Below are 17,183 nucleotides of genomic sequence, written 5' to 3'. Positions count from 1 at the left end.
CTTTGGGAGGCCGATGGTGAGCGGATCACGAGGTCAGGAGATCGAGACCATCCTGGCTAACATAGTGAAACCCCGTCTCTACTAAAAATGCAAAAAAAAAAAAAAAAAATTAGCCAGGCGTGGTGGCAGGTGCCTGTAGTCCCAGCTACTCAGAAGGCTGAGGCAGGAGAATGGCGTGAACCCAGGAGGCGGAGCTTGCAGTGAGCCGAGATCACACCACTGCACTCCAGCCTGGGCAACAGAACAAGACTCCATCTCAAAAAAAAAAAAAAAAAAAAGGATCAACTCAGAGGCCAGTTTGGATGGGGCAGAGTGAGATAGGAGTGTGCAGGGAATAAGATCAGATGGGAAAAAAAAAGATCAGATGGGAGCCACTGGAGGGTTTGGAACAAAGATATGACAAAATCTGACTTCCATTTTTTTAAATAAAATTTTAATTTTTGAATAATTTTAGATTTATAGAAAAGTTCCAAAGATTGTATAGAGACTTCCCAAATATGACTCACCCAATTTCCCTTAGTGTTAACATTATACCTTATCACGGTACATTTGTCAAAACTAAGAAGCCAACGTTAGTACCCTGGTATAAGCTAAATTCTAAACTTTATTCAGACTTTGGCAGTTTTACCACTATTGATGTTTTTCTGTTTCAGAATCCAGTTTGGGATAATACATCACACTTAGCTGGCTTCCATTTTCTTTCCTTCAGGTTCACCCTGGCTGCTTCATAATAGAAGACCAATTAAGGAGCAATTGCGGCCCAACACTTTGGGAGGCTGAGGTGGGTGGATTACCTGAGGTCAGGAGTTGAGACCACCCTGACCAACATGGAGAAACCCCATCTCTACTAAAAATCCAAAATTAACCAGGCATGGTGGCGCATGCCTGTAATCCCAGCTACTCAGGAGGCTGAGGCAGGAGAATTGCTTGAACCCGGGAGGCAGAGGTTGCAGTGAGACCAGATTGCAACATTGCACTCCAGCCTGGGCAACAAGAGCAAAACTCCATCTCAAAAACAACAGCAACAACAACAAAACCAAAGAGGCCATTGCAGTAGTCCAGGCAAAAGATAATGGGGGCTTGAACTAGGGTGTTAGAGGTCACATTGTGAAAAGTGGTCAGATTCTGGATGAATTTGAAGGCAGAGGCAACGGAATTTGCAGGATGTGGATTATAGGAGAAAGAGGAGAATCAAGCATGACCCCAAGATTTGGGGCCAAACAACTAGACAGATGGACTAGCCATGGACTGGAATGGGTACAGCTGACAAAGGAAGACTATTTGGGCTGGAGATCAGGAGTTTGCAGCAGTCAGACACACAAGTCTGGTACTACCAAATTTATTTTTAAATTAATTAATTTATGTATTTATTTTCATAAGGACAGGGTCTCGTTATGTTGCTCAGGCCTGAGCAACAAAACTGAAGTCTCAAACGGCTGGGCTCAAGCGATCCTCCCACCTCAGCCTCCCAAAGTGCTGGGCTTACCAGGCATGAGCCACCATGCCCAGCCAGACACACGAGTCTAGATTTCAGGGAGAAAGCTTGGCTGGAAATATAAATTTGGGAGTTGTTAACTTATAGCCATTCCAAGAAGTTAGGCTGGATGAGATCATGAAAGGAGTGAGTGAAGATAGAAAAGACAAGAGGTCTGAGGATGGAGCCCTGGGGCTGAGGAAGATGTTGGGAAGATGAGGAGGATGCAAAAGAGACCGAGAAGGGGTGGTCATTGCAGTAGGTGAAGAAGCTAGTGAGTGATCCCAGAAACCCAGTAAACTGTGGCAAATGCAGTTAACAGAGCCAGTGAGATGAGGACTGAGAATTAATCACTGGATTTGGCAGTGGTGAAGACATTGGTGACCTTTACAAGAGTGATTCTGGAATGGTGGGGTGAGAGTGGGTTCAAGAGAGAATAAGAGGAGAGGAGGTGATGAGAGCAAGGATAGACTAATATTTTTGAAGAGTTTTCAGTAAAGAAGAGCAGACAAATGTAGGGGGTTGAGGGAGGTGATTTACTTATTTATTTAAGATCTGAGAGAGGCTGATGACAACGCTCTCATAGAGGCAGGCAAACTGATGATGCAGAAGAGATGGAGAGAAATCAGAGAGCCCTGATGACAGAGGATGTGAACTAGTGCCCAGGTGAAGGAGTTCACTTAGGTAAGAACACAGGCAGTTCACGTACAGTAACAAGAGGGACGTCAGAGTATATGGAGACAGATGCAGGTAGATGGCGGGGGCGTGTGGAAATTCTTTCAGATTGCTTCTATTTTCTCCATGAAGTTGAGAGCAAGACCATCAACAGTGAGCAGAGAGGAGGAGGGGGTGGAGGTTGGAGGAGAGAGGAGAATAAAATAGTTGTTGGGTTGGGTGGAGGAGTGTACAGAGCTAAGGAAATCCAAGAGTATTGGTGATCAACACAAACAGCATTTGAAGGTCATGAATTTAAATGAGACCAGCTAGTTTGGAGGTATGTTTCTTCAGCTGTTTGGGTGAAGGCTGAAGAAGTCACAGCAGCTGGGCGCGGTGGCTCATGCCTGTAATCCCAGCACTATAGGAGGCTGAGGCAGGTGGATCACGAGGTCAGGAGATTGAGACCATCCTGGCCAACACGGTGAAACCCCGTCTCTACTAAAAATACAAAAAAAAATTAGCCGGGTATGGTGGTGGGTGCCTATAATCCCAGCTACTCAGGAGGCTGAGGCAAGAGGATTGCTTGAACCCGGGATGCGGAGGTTGCAGTGAGCCGAGATCGCACCACTGCACTCCAGCCTGGGAGACAGAGCAAGACTGTGTATCAGAAAAAAAAAAAAAGAAGTCACAGCAGTGGAGTTTTGCCACATGAATATGATGGAAGGAGAGGGGGCCAGGGAGTTAAGCATGTATGCAAGCGACTAATTATAATGATGAGGCATGGAATCAAAGCTGAGGAAGCGGAAGGGGGGATGTGATGGGGATAGGGGATGGTGAAAAGGAGATAGAATTAACAAATAAAAGACAAGGCTGGGGCCAGGTGCGGTCACTCACGCCTGAAATCCCAGCACTTTGGGAGGCTGAGGCGGGTGGATCACCTGAGGTCAGGAGTTCGAGACCAGCCTGGCCAACATGGTGAAACCCCATCTCTACTAAAAATACAAAAAATTAGCTGGACGTGGTGTCACGCGCCTATAATCCCAACTACTCAGGAGGCTGAGGCTGAGGCAGGAGAATCACTTGAACCCGGGAGATGGAGGTTGCAGTGAGCTGAGATCGTGCCATTGCACTCTGGCCTGGGGGACAGAGTGAGGCTCTGTCTCAAAAAAAAAAAGAAAAAGAAAAAAAAAGAAAGACAAGGCTGACCTATTCACAGTAGGCACACTGCCTAAGTTCTATAATACTTTTAAGGGCCCACAAAATGTTTTTATTTTGAATTTATTTTAAAATCAGAAGAAAAAATGAATACAATAAAAATAAGTGTATAATAATGAATTCAGGCCAGGCATGGTGGCTCACGCCTGTAATCCCAGCACTTTGGGAGGCCAAGGCAGGTGGATCACCTGAGGTCGGGAGTTCGAGACCAGCCTCACCAACATGGAGAAAACCCATCTCTACTAAAAATACAAAATTAGCTGGGCGTGGTGGCACATGCCTGTAATCCCAGCTACTTGAGAGGCTGAGGCAGGAGAATCGCTTGAACCTGGGAGGCGGAGGTTGCGGTGAGCCAAGATCATGCCGTTGCACTCCAGCCTGGGCAACAACAGCAAAACTCCAACTCAAAAAAAAAAAAAAAAAAAAAAAAAAAAGAATTCAGCCTGGATTATAGTAGTCCTTATACTGATGTAGTTATATAATATAATTTTTAATATTCTTTTATGGAGGAAGGGGCCCACTAAGGTGAAATGGCTAAGGCCCGTGAAAGCCATGATGTGGCTTTTATGAGAGATCACAGTGGGTTAGCAGAATTGTTTGAGCCAAGGTGCTAGAGGTCATGGTCTGGAAAGATAGGAGTTGGTAATAGGAAAGTGTGATACTTAAAACAGAGATGATGGAGTGTGTGAAGGAAGCTATTGGTAGCAACAAGGTTTAGGGTGGGATCATCTTTCTCACTGGAGAGGAAGAAATCGAGGAAATGAGAAGCTGGTTTTATCAGATATCTATTGCTATATTAACAAACCATTCCAAAATTTAGTGGCTTAAAACAACCACCATTTATCTGCTTATAGCTTGGCAATATGGGCTGGGCTCTGCTGGGCAGTTCTTCTGTTTGTCTTGCCTAGGTTCACTCATGTGGCTGCAGTCATCTGGAAGCTTAACTGGGGCCAGGTAATCCAATATGACTGCACGTCTGGTGGTTGTTGGCCAGGGTACCACAGCTCTCCTCCACGGGGCTTTTCATCTTCCAGTAGGCTAGATGGACTTCTTGACACGATGTTGGAAGCATTCTAAGAGGCAAAGCGGCAAGCTGCAAGTCTCTTGAGACCTAGACACTAGGAACTCACACAACATCATTTCTACCCCATTCTATCAGCTAAAGCAAGTCATAAGGCCAGCCCAGATTTAAGCAAGAGGTTGAGAAATAGACTCCACCTCTTGCTGGGAAAAGCAGCAAAATAATTGCAAAGCATCTTGTAGAGCAGGAGGAAGAAAAGTGGCTATCTTTGCAATCTATCACACTTGTTGGAAGAACTGTCTATGTCATACTGAATCATCAAGAATCACCAATAATTTGACAGAAGTGAGAGTGAAGAGATTGACAAGCCAGGTGCTAAAATCTTCAAAGCACGAGGGGGCACTAAGTGATATCCTCTAATGCCATCAACTACCTTTATTATTTCATGAGTGAATTTCAGTACATTTCATCAGTTAAAAGGTATTTATTTTTCATGACTTCTTTGACTCAGTCACTCATCAAAATGCCACACATAAAAATGTGTGGCACTAATAAATATTATCTGGGAGCTGTATCCTCAGTAGCTCTGGTATCTAATGGTAATATATGACTACTCAATATTTGTTGAATGAATTTATAATGACAAAAAAGTAAACAACCTAAGCAGCCAATAACTAGGGCTAAGTTAAGTAAATATAGTATATCTATTTAATGGAATATCACATAGCCATAAAAAATATGCTTTTGAGAACTATCAATATATGACATGGAATAAAAAAAAAGCAGGATACAATACTGTAGATATGTTATGATTATACTACTCTATAAAAATATCTGGATGGAAAAAAGGAATCAAAACAACAATAATTGTGGTTTTCTTAAGCTAGTAGGATCGTGGGTGGTTTTTTCCTCTCCTTTTCTTTGAGATGGAGTCTTGCTCTTGTTGCCCAGGCTAGAGTGCAGTGGCGCGATCTTGGCTCACCGCAACCTCTGCCTCCCAGGTGCAAGCGATTCTCCTGCCTCAGCCTCTCAAGTAGCTGGTATTAAAGGCAGGTGACACCACACCCGGCTAATTCTGTATTTTTAGTAGAGACAGGTTTTCTCCATGTTGGTGAGGCTGGTCTCGAACTCCCGACCTCAGGTGATCCGCCTGCCTTGGCCTCCCAAAGTGCTGGATTTACAGGCTTGAGCCACCACGTCCAGCCGTTTTTTTTTTTCTTTTTCTTTTCTTTTTTTTTTTTTTTTTTGAGACGGAGTCTCACTCTGTCGCCCAGGCTGGAGTGCAGTGGCGCTATCTCGGCTCACTGCAAGCTCTGCCTCCCGGGTTCATGCCGTTCTCCTCAGCCTCCTGAGTAGCTGGGACTACAGGCACCTGCCACCACACCCAGCTAAATTTTTATATTTATAGTAGAGACGGGGTTTCACCGTGTTAGCCAGGATGGTCTCGATCTCCTGACCTCATGATCCTCCCGTCTTGGCCTCCCAAAGTGCTGGGATTACAGGCGTGAGCCACCACGCCCGGCCTTTTTCTTTTTACTTTATTCTAAAAAAATGTTAGGCTGGGCACGGTGACTCATGCCTGTAACCCCAGCACTTTGGGAGGCCAAGGCGGGTGGATCACTTGAGGTCACTTCAAGACTAGCCTGGCCAACATGGTGAAACCCCGTCTCTACTGAAAATGCAAAAATTAACTGGGCAGGCCGAGTGCAGTGGCTCACGCCTGTAATCCCAGCACTTTGGGAGGCCAAGCGGGCAGATGACCTGAGGTCAGGAGTTCGAAACCAGCCTGGCCAACATGGCGAAACCCTGTCTCTACTACAAATACAAAAATTAGCCTGGCTTGGTGGGGGCGCACCTGTAATCCCAGCTACTCGGGAGGCTGAGGCAGAAGAATTGCTTGAACCCGAGAGGCGGAGGTTGCAGTGAGCCGAGATGGAGCCATTGCACTCCAGCTTGGGCGACAGAGCGAGATCCTGTCTCAGAAAAAAAAAAAAAAAAAAGTTAATTAAACAAACAGAATTTTTAAAAAATTTATTGAATACCTACTATGCCAGGCATTGTTTTAGACACTGGTGATGCTGTGATGAGCAAGAAAACATCCCAGACCTCTGGAGTTTGCTTTGTAGTGGGGAGATGGTCAATAAACAAATAAATATTTAATAGAATGTCAGATAATGATATCTGACAGAGAAAAGCACTGAAAGTCTCAAAGAAGAAAAAAAAAAATTAGCTGGGCGTGGTGGCGCTGTGCCTGCAATTCCAGCTATACTGGAGGCTGAGACGAGGTTGTACTGAGCTGAGGTTGCACTACTGCACTCCAGCCTGGGCGACAGAGTGATAATCTCAAGGAAAAACAAACAAACAAACAACAACAAAAAACAAGTTATAGATGTTCATTGTTTTTTTTTTAAAAAAAAAAGGCCGGGCGCGGTGGCTCACGCCTGTAATCCCAGCACTTTGGAGGGTTGAGGCGGGCGGATCACGAGGTCAGGAAATCAAGACCATCCTGGCTAAAATGGTGAAACCCCGTCTCTACTAAAAATAAAAAAAAAAAATTAGCCAGGCGGGGTGGTGGGCGCCTGTAGTCCCGGCTACTTGGGACGTTGAGGCAGGAGAATGGCATGAACCCGGGAGGCGGAGCTTGCAGTGAGCAGAGATCGCGCCACTGCACTCCAGCCTGGGCCACAAAGCGAGATTCCGTCTCAAAAAAAAAAAAAAAAAAGAAAAAAAGTGTTAATGTTGAAAAGTATCAATAAGAAAAGAAAAAACAACCTCTGTAATTCGATCATCCAGAGAAAAGCACTGCCAATGTTGAAGTACGTTTTTCTTTGTTTCCGGCTTCCCCCCACCCCACTTTACATATTCTTAGCTTTTTTGGACATCTTTAGACGTCAAAAAAAAAAAAAAAGTATTTTTAACAGTCACATAGTGTTGATGTGCCATAATTTATTTGCCTACAGTAATTTTTGAATTATAGGTTGTTTGCAATTTTTCACCAAAAAAAAATGTGTTTAAACAAAATGAATGGTACAGCCATGTCATTACTCAAATTCAGAGAGCTCTTCAGGGAAGAGGCGATCACAGTTGAGAGGAGGCCAGCTAGGGAGCTGGGTGGGTGTAAGTGTTATATCCAATGGAGACCGCAGGAAAAATGAGCCCTGGGGCTCTGTGCCTGTGGAGGTGGCTGTGTGAAGGTGGGAAGCTGCTCTGCACCGACTAGCGACTGCTCCTTCCGATGTTTTGAATTTAAAGATGGTGAAATCTCAATCTGAAAGACTAGAGATGGGCGCTAGCGTTCCTGACCTCTGCCTTGTTGTCCTGCACAAACTAGAAATTATGTTTTGGGTCCTTGTCTTTTTTTTTTGGGAGGGGGGTCGGAGTTTTGCTGTCCCCAAAGCTGGAGTGCAGTGGCGTGATCTCGGCTAACTGCAACCTCTGCCTCCCGGGTTCTCAAGCGATTCTCCTGCCTCAGCCTTCCGAGTAGCTGGAATTACAGGCACGCGCCACCACGCCTGGCTAATTTCTGTATTTTTAATAGAGACGGGTTTCACCATGTTGGCCAGGCTGGTCTCGAACTCCTGACCCCAGGTGATCCGCCCGCCTCAGCCTCCCAAAGTGCTGGAATTACAGGCGTGAGCCCACCGAGCTTGGCTGGGTCCTTGTCTTGAAATGTGTCTCTGAGCCATTAGCCAGAAGGGGCAAAGAGGCCTGGAGGACAGCTTTCCCCCACTCCCCCTCCGTTACTCTCTCAATCTGAGCTCCAGGTTTGGGCAGTTGAGGTTTAGCCTGAGGCCAAGGACGAACGTGATGGGGTACCGGAGAAGAAACTTGGCGGTTGAGGGGGTTTTGTGCGCACATTTACTGAGTCAGGGGCATTCCCAGTCCAGAAAGGATTCTCAGAGGCAGTCACAAAAAGGAATGGGGTGGAAAGGCTGAGACTTGAGTGAGGGAAGGGTGGTGGGGGTAGGGCCGGGGTGTGGTTGGGTGGATCGGGTTGATATTTATATAGGAATAGGTTGATCTTGGAAGGCTGGAGACAGCGACGTGTGCAGGAAGAAGCGGAGGGCGAGGAGGAGCAGAGGAGCACACAGATGAAGCAGGTGATGAAGGCTTTACAAGCGGGGAGGCGTGGGCTGGTGACAGGCGGAGGGCGGAGAGCGATTGCCTGCGTGTGCATGGATCTATATGAGAAGCATGATGAGCGGCGGACAAGCGAAGGCAGGGCTGGGGCGTGGGCCGCGGAGCGCTGGTCGGGAAAGTGGGCGTGGGAGATGACAGAATAACCGGGTCGCGCGCCTTTGGCTTAATAGTTTGCTCCCATTGAGACTCTTAAGATTCCCTCCTCTCGGAAGGAAGCTGGGTTCGGGGCGTTGGGTAGCCGCGGAGGGCCGGGGCCGGGGCCCCGGGGCGCGCCGGGTGCTAGGTGTGCGCCGTGCGTCGCGGGGGGGGATGGGAGTGGGGGCGGGCTCCGCCCCTGGCAGGGGGCCTGAGCGCGCGCGAGAAGCCGCCGCCGCCGCCGCCGCTCGGGGTCGCCTGGAGCCCCAGATTCCCGAGCGCTCGGCTCGCATGGCAGCCGCTTCGGCGCCCGGCCCCGCGGCCAGCTAGGGGCGGCCCCGCGCTCCCTCACGGCCCCTCGGCGGCGCCCGTCGGATCCGGCTTCTCTCTGCGCCCCGGGGCGCGCCACCTCCCCGCCGGAGGTGAGGACTGCGGGGACAGGGCGCGCAGGGCTACTGGCGCGGTGGGGATTCCAGGCCCCGCGCCGCCGCCGAGCCCAGCGTGGCGGAGATAGAAAGGGGACGTGGGAGAAAGTGGTGGGGGGGCTGTCGGAGCTGTGGGGCGGAGACTGCTCGCTGCCGGGAACCGTCCCTCCCTCCGGCCCCCGCGTCCCCTCCGTGCTCAAGGCCGCCTCTCGGCGCTGTCCCCATCCCGCGGACCCCTCCGTCCTGACTGCGATCCCAGCCCCAGCCATTCCCGCGCCTGGCCTCGCTCCGTGCTGCCCATCTTTCGCCTCCTTGCAGACCCCGCTCCCGGGTTCCTGTCTTCGCTCTCCTCGCTCTCTTCGCCTGCTCAACCCTTCCCTGCCCCCATCCTCCCGCTACCCCCATCCCCTTCTTCTGTCCCGGCGCCCCTCTCCCTCGTCGGCTCCTGTCACTTGGAACCCGTATCCGTGCCGCTATCTCCGCGTCCGGCCGCCTCCCAACCGGTGCCGTCCCACAGGTGTCCACGCGTCCGGCCGTCCATCCGTCCGGCCCTCCTGGGGCCGGCGCTGACCATGCCCAGCGGCTGCCGCTGCCTGCATCTCGTGTGCCTGTTGTGCATTCTGGGGGCTCCCGGTCAGCCTGTCCGAGGTGAGCGCGCCCACTGGGCTCCAATCGCGGCCCTGTCCAGCCGTCCTCGCTTGCACGTTGACCTCTGCCGGCCGGAGACGGCACTGCAGTCGCTCCGACCCGCGGGGCAAGCAAGACAGAGGCTGCCTTTTTGGAATGGGATGAGTTTCTGTGTTATATCCTGCCCTAGGGCTGAGTCCGCTCAGTTACTGGAACCCCAATCCTCTCCTGAGTCCCGCATCCCAGCGAGCTGTGCCCTGACTCAGACTCATCCCTCCCACATCAATCTCTTGCAGCCGATGACTGCAGCTCCCACTGTGACCTGGCCCACGGCTGCTGTGCGCCTGACGGCTCCTGCAGGTACCTGTCCTGAGCACGTGCCCCCAAACCCTTTGGTACCCATTTCTAAGCCCTTCACATGCACAACAGTGTCTAGGGGCTTCAGACTCTACTCTTCATGCCTCATCACTCCTATGGCTGACTGGCCAGCCCCCCTTTCCCCTTTACCTCACCTCTCTGGCTTCTTCTAGTTTTTATCTCCCCACTTCTTTAATCTCCCAAGTCTGATCTAGGGATTGTCTGAACTCCTGACAGGGAGAGAGACCTAAAGCTTGAGAGAGCTTGGGGATTGGGTGCCATGAGGTAATGGAAAGATAAAGGAAAAAGGGAAAGAGAAATGGTTTAGCCTGGAAAAGAAATGCTGCAGGGAGAGTTGCTGGGGAGAAACACTTACAATGAAAGAGGATCTTTCTTGATGAGTTTGAGTAGTTGACTCACTGGGGTGGAGGGTGGAGATTGGGCAAATTCTGTAGCAGGAGGAAAGTGGACATAAGAAAATGAGCTGATGAGGCAGGTAGTTCAATTGGCTGGGGGTCTTCGAGACTCTTCACCCCTGGAGGGCTTTTAAAATATGGGTCAAGTGTTTGCCCTGGAATCATGGTGGGAGGATAGTCCTGATGACCTTTTTTGTTTTTATTTTTTTTTTGTTTTTGAGACGGAGTCTCGCTTTGTTGCCAAGGCTGGAGTGCAGTGGCGCAATCTCAGCTCACTGCAACCTCTGCCTCTTGTGTTCAAGTTCCCCTGCCTCGGCCTCTTCAATAATGGATTACAGATGCACACCACCATGCCCGGGTAATTTTTTGTATTTTTTGTAGAGATGGGGTTTCACCCAGTTGGCCAGGCTGGTCTTGAACTCCTGACCTCAAGTGATCCACCTGCCTCGACCTCCCAAAGTGCTGGGATTACAGGCGTGAGCAACCGCGCCCCGGCCCTGATGGCTTTTCAAGGTCATTCTTCTTTAAATGTTTGTGAGCACCTCAGACATGCCAGGAGGGGTACTGGAGGCATTTACAGACATCTTATTTCTTCCCCTACTCAACCCTGCAAGGTGTATCCCCAATTTACAGGTGAGAAAACTGAGGCTCAGGTTAAAGTACAGAACCAGGGTTTGAGTGCTGGTGTCTGATGGTCTGATTCCATATATGTGTCCTATGACCCTGCACAGTCCTACACCTACCTGGGACAGGTCTGCTTTCCCTTAGGGGCTGTCATACGTCCTCTTGGTTTCTAGAAGCTCTGGTTCTGTCTCCTCCATTTCTTTACATCCACGACCCAGAGCCCTGACCCTGTGCTTCTCCCCATCAGGTGTGACCCGGGCTGGGAGGGGCTGCACTGTGAGCGCTGTGTGAGGATGCCTGGCTGCCAGCACGGTACCTGCCACCAGCCATGGCAGTGCATCTGCCACAGTGGCTGGGCAGGCAAGTTCTGTGACAAAGGTAGGGGGGAGGAAGGGTAGCTTTTGGTTGGGAACCCCATGTTCTTAGGGGAACAGCCATCAGTATTTATTGAGTGCCTATTGTGTCCTTGTCAAACCCTCAAATACATGGTATTTTGTCATTTTTTTATCTTAGACTTTTTATATGTTGTCTGAATTGATCCTCAGCATAACCCCATGGGGTAGGAAACACAGCTGCTAAAAATTGTGCTCATTTTACAGATGAGGAGACTAAGGCCCACAGAAGAGCTAGAACCTGCTCAAAGTCAGGTTTGTTTTTTTGTTTGTTTTGTTTTGAGATGGAGTCTCACTCTGTCACCCAGGCTGGAGTGCAGTGGTGCGATCTCGGCTCACTGTAACCTCCGCCTCCTGGGTTCAAGTGATTCTCGTGCCTCAGCCTCCCCAGTAGCTGGAATTACAGGCACCCACCACCTCGGCTAATTTTTGTATTTTTAGTAGAGATAGGGTTTCACCATGTTGGCCAGGCTGGTCTCGAACTCCTGACCTCAAGTGATCCACCCGCCTCGGCCTCCCAAAGTGCTGGAATTATAGGCACAAGCCACTGCACCGGCCTAATGTTTGTATTTTTAGTAGAGATGGGGTTTTGCCATGTTGGCCAGGCTGGTCTTGAACTCCTGACCTCAAGTCATCTGCCCACCTTGGTCTTCCAAAGTGCTGGGATTACAGGCATGAGCCACCGCACCCAGCCCAAGGTCAGTTTGAGACAGACTGAGAGCCAGGGCCAGGAGCCTCCTGACTCCAAATTCAGTGTTGTTGTCTCTCCCTAGTATACCACGCCAGCCTGGGCTGGGTTTGTAGTATAGCCACACCTACAGAACCTGGGGCCTGGAAGGCATGGACAAGTCTGGTCTGGGGACCAGATGGGAGGGGTTATCCCAGAGCCTTTCCTGTCCCTTCTCCAGATGAACATATCTGTACCACGCAGTCCCCCTGCCAGAATGGAGGCCAGTGCATGTATGACGGGGGCGGTGAGTACCATTGTGTGTGCTTACCAGGCTTCCATGGGCGTGACTGCGAGCGCAAGGCTGGACCCTGTGAACAGGCAGGGTGAGTGCTGGGCCCTCAGGGTGAGTGGAAGGTTAGACCAGAACCTGGTGATGGGATGAGAAAAGAGGCAGGACTGTTGGGAGGGTGGGGGACTGAGAGTCAGACCCACACAGGGACACTCAGATAAAACCCCTACGTGCCAAAGTGTTCCTAGTTCAGGGTTTCTCAACTTTTTTTTGTACCTTCTGAGCCATTTCTTCAACAATCTATAGGAGCTAGAGGGGTAACAAACGTGTGACTGTTCTGGTTGGGGAGGGTGGGTGTGGGGAGATTGAGGGGCCTGGGTCTCTCCTCATCCTCTCCTGAATGCTGGCTTGCACCCTTCTGCGTCACAGTAGGGATGAGGAAACAGCCTGCAGGGCTGGACTTGTCCTCATTTCCGCATCAGGCCCAGGAGCCTGCGAGGATAATAATAGCACATTTATCCTGAACCCTGTCTTCTGGCCGAGCCCTGTGCTATCGGCTTGACATTGATTATTTCACTTAACCCTCACAATTAGGGAAGCTGGGTACTATTTTTATTCTCATTTTTAAAATGAGGTATTTGAGGCTTAGAGAGCGTAGCCCAAGGTGACATGGCAGGCAGTGGTCAGGATACTGACCTGGGCTGCCCTACAGGTGTTGGTAAGTTGGTTATCATGTTGTCTCTCATCCCTACTGCAGCTCCCCATGCCGCAATGGCGGGCAGTGCCAGGACGACCAGGGCTTTGCGCTCAACTTCACGTGCCGCTGCTTGGTGGGCTTTGTGGGTGCCCGCTGTGAGGTAAATGTGGATGACTGCCTGATGCGGCCTTGTGCTAACGGTGCCACCTGCCTTGATGGCATAAACCGCTTCTCCTGCCTCTGTCCTGAGGGCTTTGCTGGGCGCTTCTGCACCATCAACCTGGATGACTGTGCCAGCCGCCCATGCCAGAGAGGGGCCCGCTGTCGGGACCGTGTCCATGACTTCGACTGTCTCTGCCCCAGTGGCTATGGTGGCAAGACTTGTGAGCTTGTCTTACCTGTCCCAGACCCCCCAACCACAGTGGACACCCCTCTAGGGCCCACCTCAGCTGTAGTGGTACCTGCCACGGGGCCAGCCCCCCACAGCGCAGGGGCTGGTCTGCTGCGGATCTCAGTGAAGGAGGTGGTGCGGAGGCAAGAGGCTGGGCTAGGAGAGCCTAGCTTGGTGGCCCTGGTGGTGTTTGGGGCCCTCACTGCTGCCCTGGTTCTGGCTACTGTGTTGCTGACCCTGAGGGCCTGGCGCCGGGGTGTCTGCCCCCCTGGACCCTGTTGCTATCCTGTCCCACGCTATGTTCCAGCGTGCCAGGACCAAGAGTGTCAGGTTAGCATGCTGCCGGCAGGGCTCCCCCTGCCACCTGACTTGCCCCCTGAGCCTGGAAAGACCACAGCACTGTGATGGAGGTGGGGGCTTTCTGGCCCCCTTCCTCACCTCTTCCACCCCTCAGACTGGAGTGGTCCTTTCTCACCACCCTTCAGCTTGGGTACACACATAGAGGAAACCTCAGCCTCACACCAGAAATATTATTTTTTTAATACACAGAATGTAAGATGGAATTTTATCAAATAAAACTATGAAAATGCAAGTGGGCTCCTATGCCAGAAAAACCCACCTGGCGTTCCAGATGCAAGAGGGCCAGAGCAGAGGCCTGGTTCTGGGGAAGCCTCAGGATGCTGACCACCAAAGAGTGATTTCCAAAGAGTAACCCAGGGTGCCCTTTTCCCTTCTGGGGAAGTGTGGAGAGGTAGAGCCCCAGAGGAGAATGTAAAAAAGCAGCCAGCACCTCTGTACAGGCCCGGCCTGGATCAGAGAGAGGGGAGAATTCTACAGGGTGTGGGATTGGGCTCAGGGACCTCCGAGTGAGGCGGGGACTCCCTGCTGGCTGCTCTGCAGCAGCTGCTGGAACAGCGAGTGGGGCTGGTTGCACAGGGTGGCCGGGGAGTCCAGCTCTACCACTCTTCCTGCTTGTAGCACCAGTACCCGGTCTGAGTTCAGGATCGTGTTGAGCCTGTGAGGGGGAAGATGGTCAGTGTAGGGAATGAGGGATGATGCCCTAAGTGAGAACACTGACCTGCTTTCCCTCCTGTCCCCTCGGGACACCACAGGTCTGTCCCCACAGGCTTTAGCCCCTGGCTTGGTGCTGGGGAAGGGACTGCAGAGTCCCTCAGATAATGTGCTATAAAGGGCCCTAGGCAGTACCTGGAGAAGGAGGAGCTGAGATTTGGGGGTGCAGGATCTCTAAGGCCCTGACCACTAGGGTCCCTGAAAGCAATGGAGGCTCTGGGTGCATGCTACCACAGTCCCTGATTAGGCTGTTACCAGGCGTTTACATACCTATGGGCAATGGTCAGCACTGTCTTGTTGGCAAAGCGTTTGCAGATGGTCTGCTGGAGTAGCTGGTCTGTCTTCTGGTCCACGCTTGCTGTGGCCTCATCGATACACAGGATCTGGAATATGGGAATGGGGTAGGGGACAACAAGGAAGGAGAGGCTGTAGGGTGGGCTGGGCCTGGCCCAAGCAACAGCCCCTACCACAGCTCCTCTTCCAGCTCTAAAAGGAAAATGAACTTGGTCCCCTAAAACCTCTCCCCACTCTACCTCCCCACCTCCTGGCCCCCCGCCTTCTTCCTGGCCCTCTCGAATGTCTCTTTCTCTCACCTTACCTTGGCATCTGTGAGGAGAGCCCTGGCCAGACACAACAGCTGCCTCTGCCCAAGAGATAAGCTCCGGCCCCCCTCACCCAGCTCACCATCCAGACCACCTGCAAGGAAAGCGTCTTCGTTGCAGGGCCCAGGCCCTCCCTGCTCCCTTCTTCCTCTAAGGTCAGGGTCCAGCACTCACCCATGGATGTAATCACCTCACTCAGGTGGCACTGCTCCAGGGCCTGCCACAAGGCCCTGTCCTTATGTAGGCCCCGGGGATCCAGGTTTTCCCGAACAGTCCCACTGAACAAAAAGGGCTCCTGGGGGATGATAGCCAGCTGGGATCTGGGGGACAATGACATGGAGTCTAGCGGTTGGAGATGTAGCCACTTCTGCTCCCAGCTCAGTTTCTGACTACAGGACTAGCACCTCCACGAAAGCCTGGGGATGAGACCTGAACATAACCCCACTCTGCTCCCCACCCCATCCCCACCAAATGATCTGTTAGTAGCTGGGTACCTAGAACTGTGCCAGTGCTATGAGCAATACCGAAGAAACCAAAGGGTGGACTCTGTCCTCAAGAAGCCTACATTTCACGGAGGCGCACACACACAAACCAGAGCAAACAAATGGGCTAAACTGTGTGGCACTGACTCCAGGGGTGGCAGTGGCTACGCAGGGAATGACCAGAGCGACTAAAAGGGCAGGTGACACTTCAAGGTTGGAGTGGGCCTAGAATTGGGTCCTGAAGACATGATGGAGCTATAAGGTAGGGCCACCACAGCTTAGAAGAGAAGGCAGAAGAGGCAGGCCTAAGGCTTTAGGATACAGCTTCCCTACCTTTTCTATGTCACCGTACTCAGAGAAGATGACACTAGGTTGACCTGGGGGTAGGGAAGGGGTGTATACCCTCCAGTGAGGCCACCTGAAGCCAAGGGCAACCGGTTCAGGTCTCAAGCTGTCTGAAGCACTGCCTGCTGAGCCTTAGGACTCAGGGGATCAGTATCTTGGGGCACAAGAGTGGAGGATGTATGGTGGGAAGTACAAGAAAGATGAAGCTGGAAAGGTGGCCTGGGTCAGGGCGAGGAAGACCTGGAGATCACCAGCCATGAATCTGGACCTGGGCACTAGGAGTTCGCTGTCCTCGCCTGTTCATCCTGTCCTCCATTTCAGCCCCCTGATCAGCCCTGGCTGCCCTGAGTTTATATAAAGCCTTCCTAGCTGTGCCCTCCTCTAAGTGCCAGTAGTTCTGGTTCCCCCCTTCTCCTCCCAAGTCCATCTCCCCCAGACCTGAGCTGGGCCAGCTCCAGCTGGCTGGTGTCCACGCCGTCCAGCAGCACTCGCCCTGAACTGGGCTCTAGCAGCCGGAAGAGCACCAACAACAGGGAAGACTTGCCGGAGCCCGTGCGGCCCACGATGCCCAACTTCTCTCCAGGCTGCACGCAAAAAGTCACTCCATCCAGGGCATTTGGCAGCCCTGGCCGGTACGCCAACACCACGTCCTGGAACTCCACGCCCCCCTGGGTCAGCCAGCCGGTGCCCAACTGGTGGGGTCCATGGGTGGGAGATAGAGGGGGAGAGGGAGATAGGGGAGATGAGGAGCGATGGTGAGGAGGGGAGAATAATGAGAAATGGACAGTGTGAGAGGAATGAGAGAATGAGAGATGGGGAAAAAGGGACATGGTGAAGAATTGTGGTCATCATGAAGAGAGGTTATGGGAGCTGAGAAAGATGGGTGGGCAAAAAGAAAGGAATTGCGGGGGAGACTGGGGCCTTCAGGGTTCCAGAGCTTTGGCCTGGGGTGGGGGTACAGGCCCACCTGCAGTGGCTGGCCCTGGGGTTCCTGGGGCAGGTCACAGGAGTACTCTTCCAGCCGCTCGACGCTCACCAGCATGGCCTCTGTCTGTGTGAAGCTGCTCACCAGGCCCGAGAGCAGGCCCGTCAGGGACAGGGCGTAAGACAGCGACAGGCCCACCAGCCCTGGGGGAGAGGAGTACCAGCTGCT

The 17,183-nt window shown here is 51.7% G+C and overlaps 2 protein-coding genes and 1 long non-coding RNA gene across 14 annotated transcripts in view; 1 reads left to right on the top strand and 2 right to left on the bottom strand.

Moving 5' to 3' along the window:
* Positions 1-7,820: 7,820 nt before the first annotated feature.
* Positions 7,821-14,122, top strand: DLK2 (delta like non-canonical Notch ligand 2). 2 transcript variants are annotated; one of them, XM_063724805.1, is made up of 6 exons: positions 7,821-8,467; positions 9,585-9,715; positions 9,991-10,054; positions 11,339-11,469; positions 12,392-12,536; positions 13,200-14,122. In XM_063724805.1, the coding sequence occupies exons 2-6, from the start codon at positions 9,640-9,642 to the stop codon at positions 13,933-13,935; spliced, it is 1,152 nt and encodes a 383-aa protein (XP_063580875.1). In that variant the 5' UTR covers positions 7,821-8,467; positions 9,585-9,639; the 3' UTR covers positions 13,936-14,122. The 2 variants fall into 2 exon arrangements, with proteins under 2 accessions (XP_063580875.1, XP_024104789.3); XM_024249021.3 differs by lacking the exon at positions 7,821-8,467 and adding an exon at positions 8,883-9,064.
* On the bottom strand, positions 9,639-12,716 carry LOC134761514 (uncharacterized). The gene is made up of 3 exons (XR_010140213.1): positions 12,482-12,716; positions 10,428-10,500; positions 9,639-9,841 (listed from the first exon to the last, which is right to left on the bottom strand). It is a non-coding gene; the product is annotated as an uncharacterized LOC134761514 (long non-coding RNA).
* ABCC10 (ATP binding cassette subfamily C member 10) overlaps positions 14,047-17,183 on the bottom strand; it is a 22,186-nt gene continuing 19,049 nt past the window's right edge. For 6 of the 11 annotated variants that reach the window (XM_054557543.2, XM_054557546.2, XM_009241916.4 and 3 more), the window contains 6 exons: positions 16,998-17,158; positions 16,469-16,722; positions 15,378-15,523; positions 15,200-15,297; positions 14,872-14,984; positions 14,047-14,545 (listed from right to left, as the gene is read on the bottom strand). In XM_054557543.2, the coding sequence (XP_054413518.2) occupies positions 14,383-14,545; positions 14,872-14,984; positions 15,200-15,297; positions 15,378-15,523; positions 16,469-16,722; positions 16,998-17,158 (935 nt within the window). In that variant the 3' untranslated portion in view covers positions 14,047-14,382. Of the gene's footprint in view, positions 14,546-14,871; positions 14,985-15,194; positions 15,298-15,377; positions 15,524-16,468; positions 16,723-16,997; positions 17,159-17,183 lie in introns of those variants that run through there. The other 5 variants (XM_054557544.2, XM_054557545.2, XM_054557547.2 and 2 more) reach the window with 5 other exon arrangements.

Source organism: Pongo abelii, chromosome 5 (genome assembly GCF_028885655.2).
Source record: "Pongo abelii isolate AG06213 chromosome 5, NHGRI_mPonAbe1-v2.0_pri, whole genome shotgun sequence".
In the NCBI taxonomy this organism is placed as follows: Eukaryota; Metazoa; Chordata; class Mammalia; order Primates; family Hominidae; genus Pongo; species Pongo abelii.
This window is presented reverse-complemented; position numbering and strand designations above follow the sequence as displayed.

Excerpts from the sequence above, each read along its gene's own strand:
- DLK2 (XM_063724805.1), top strand. The coding sequence starts at position 9,640 with ATGCCCAGCGGCTGCCGCTGCCTGCATCTCGTGTGCCTGTTGTGCATT. Across the intron at positions 10,055-11,338 it reads GCGCCTGACGGCTCCTGCAG|GTGTGACCCGGGCTGGGAGG; the intron begins GTACCTGTCCTG and ends TCTCCCCATCAG. Across the intron at positions 11,470-12,391 it reads AGGCAAGTTCTGTGACAAAG|ATGAACATATCTGTACCACG; the intron begins GTAGGGGGGAGG and ends TCCCTTCTCCAG.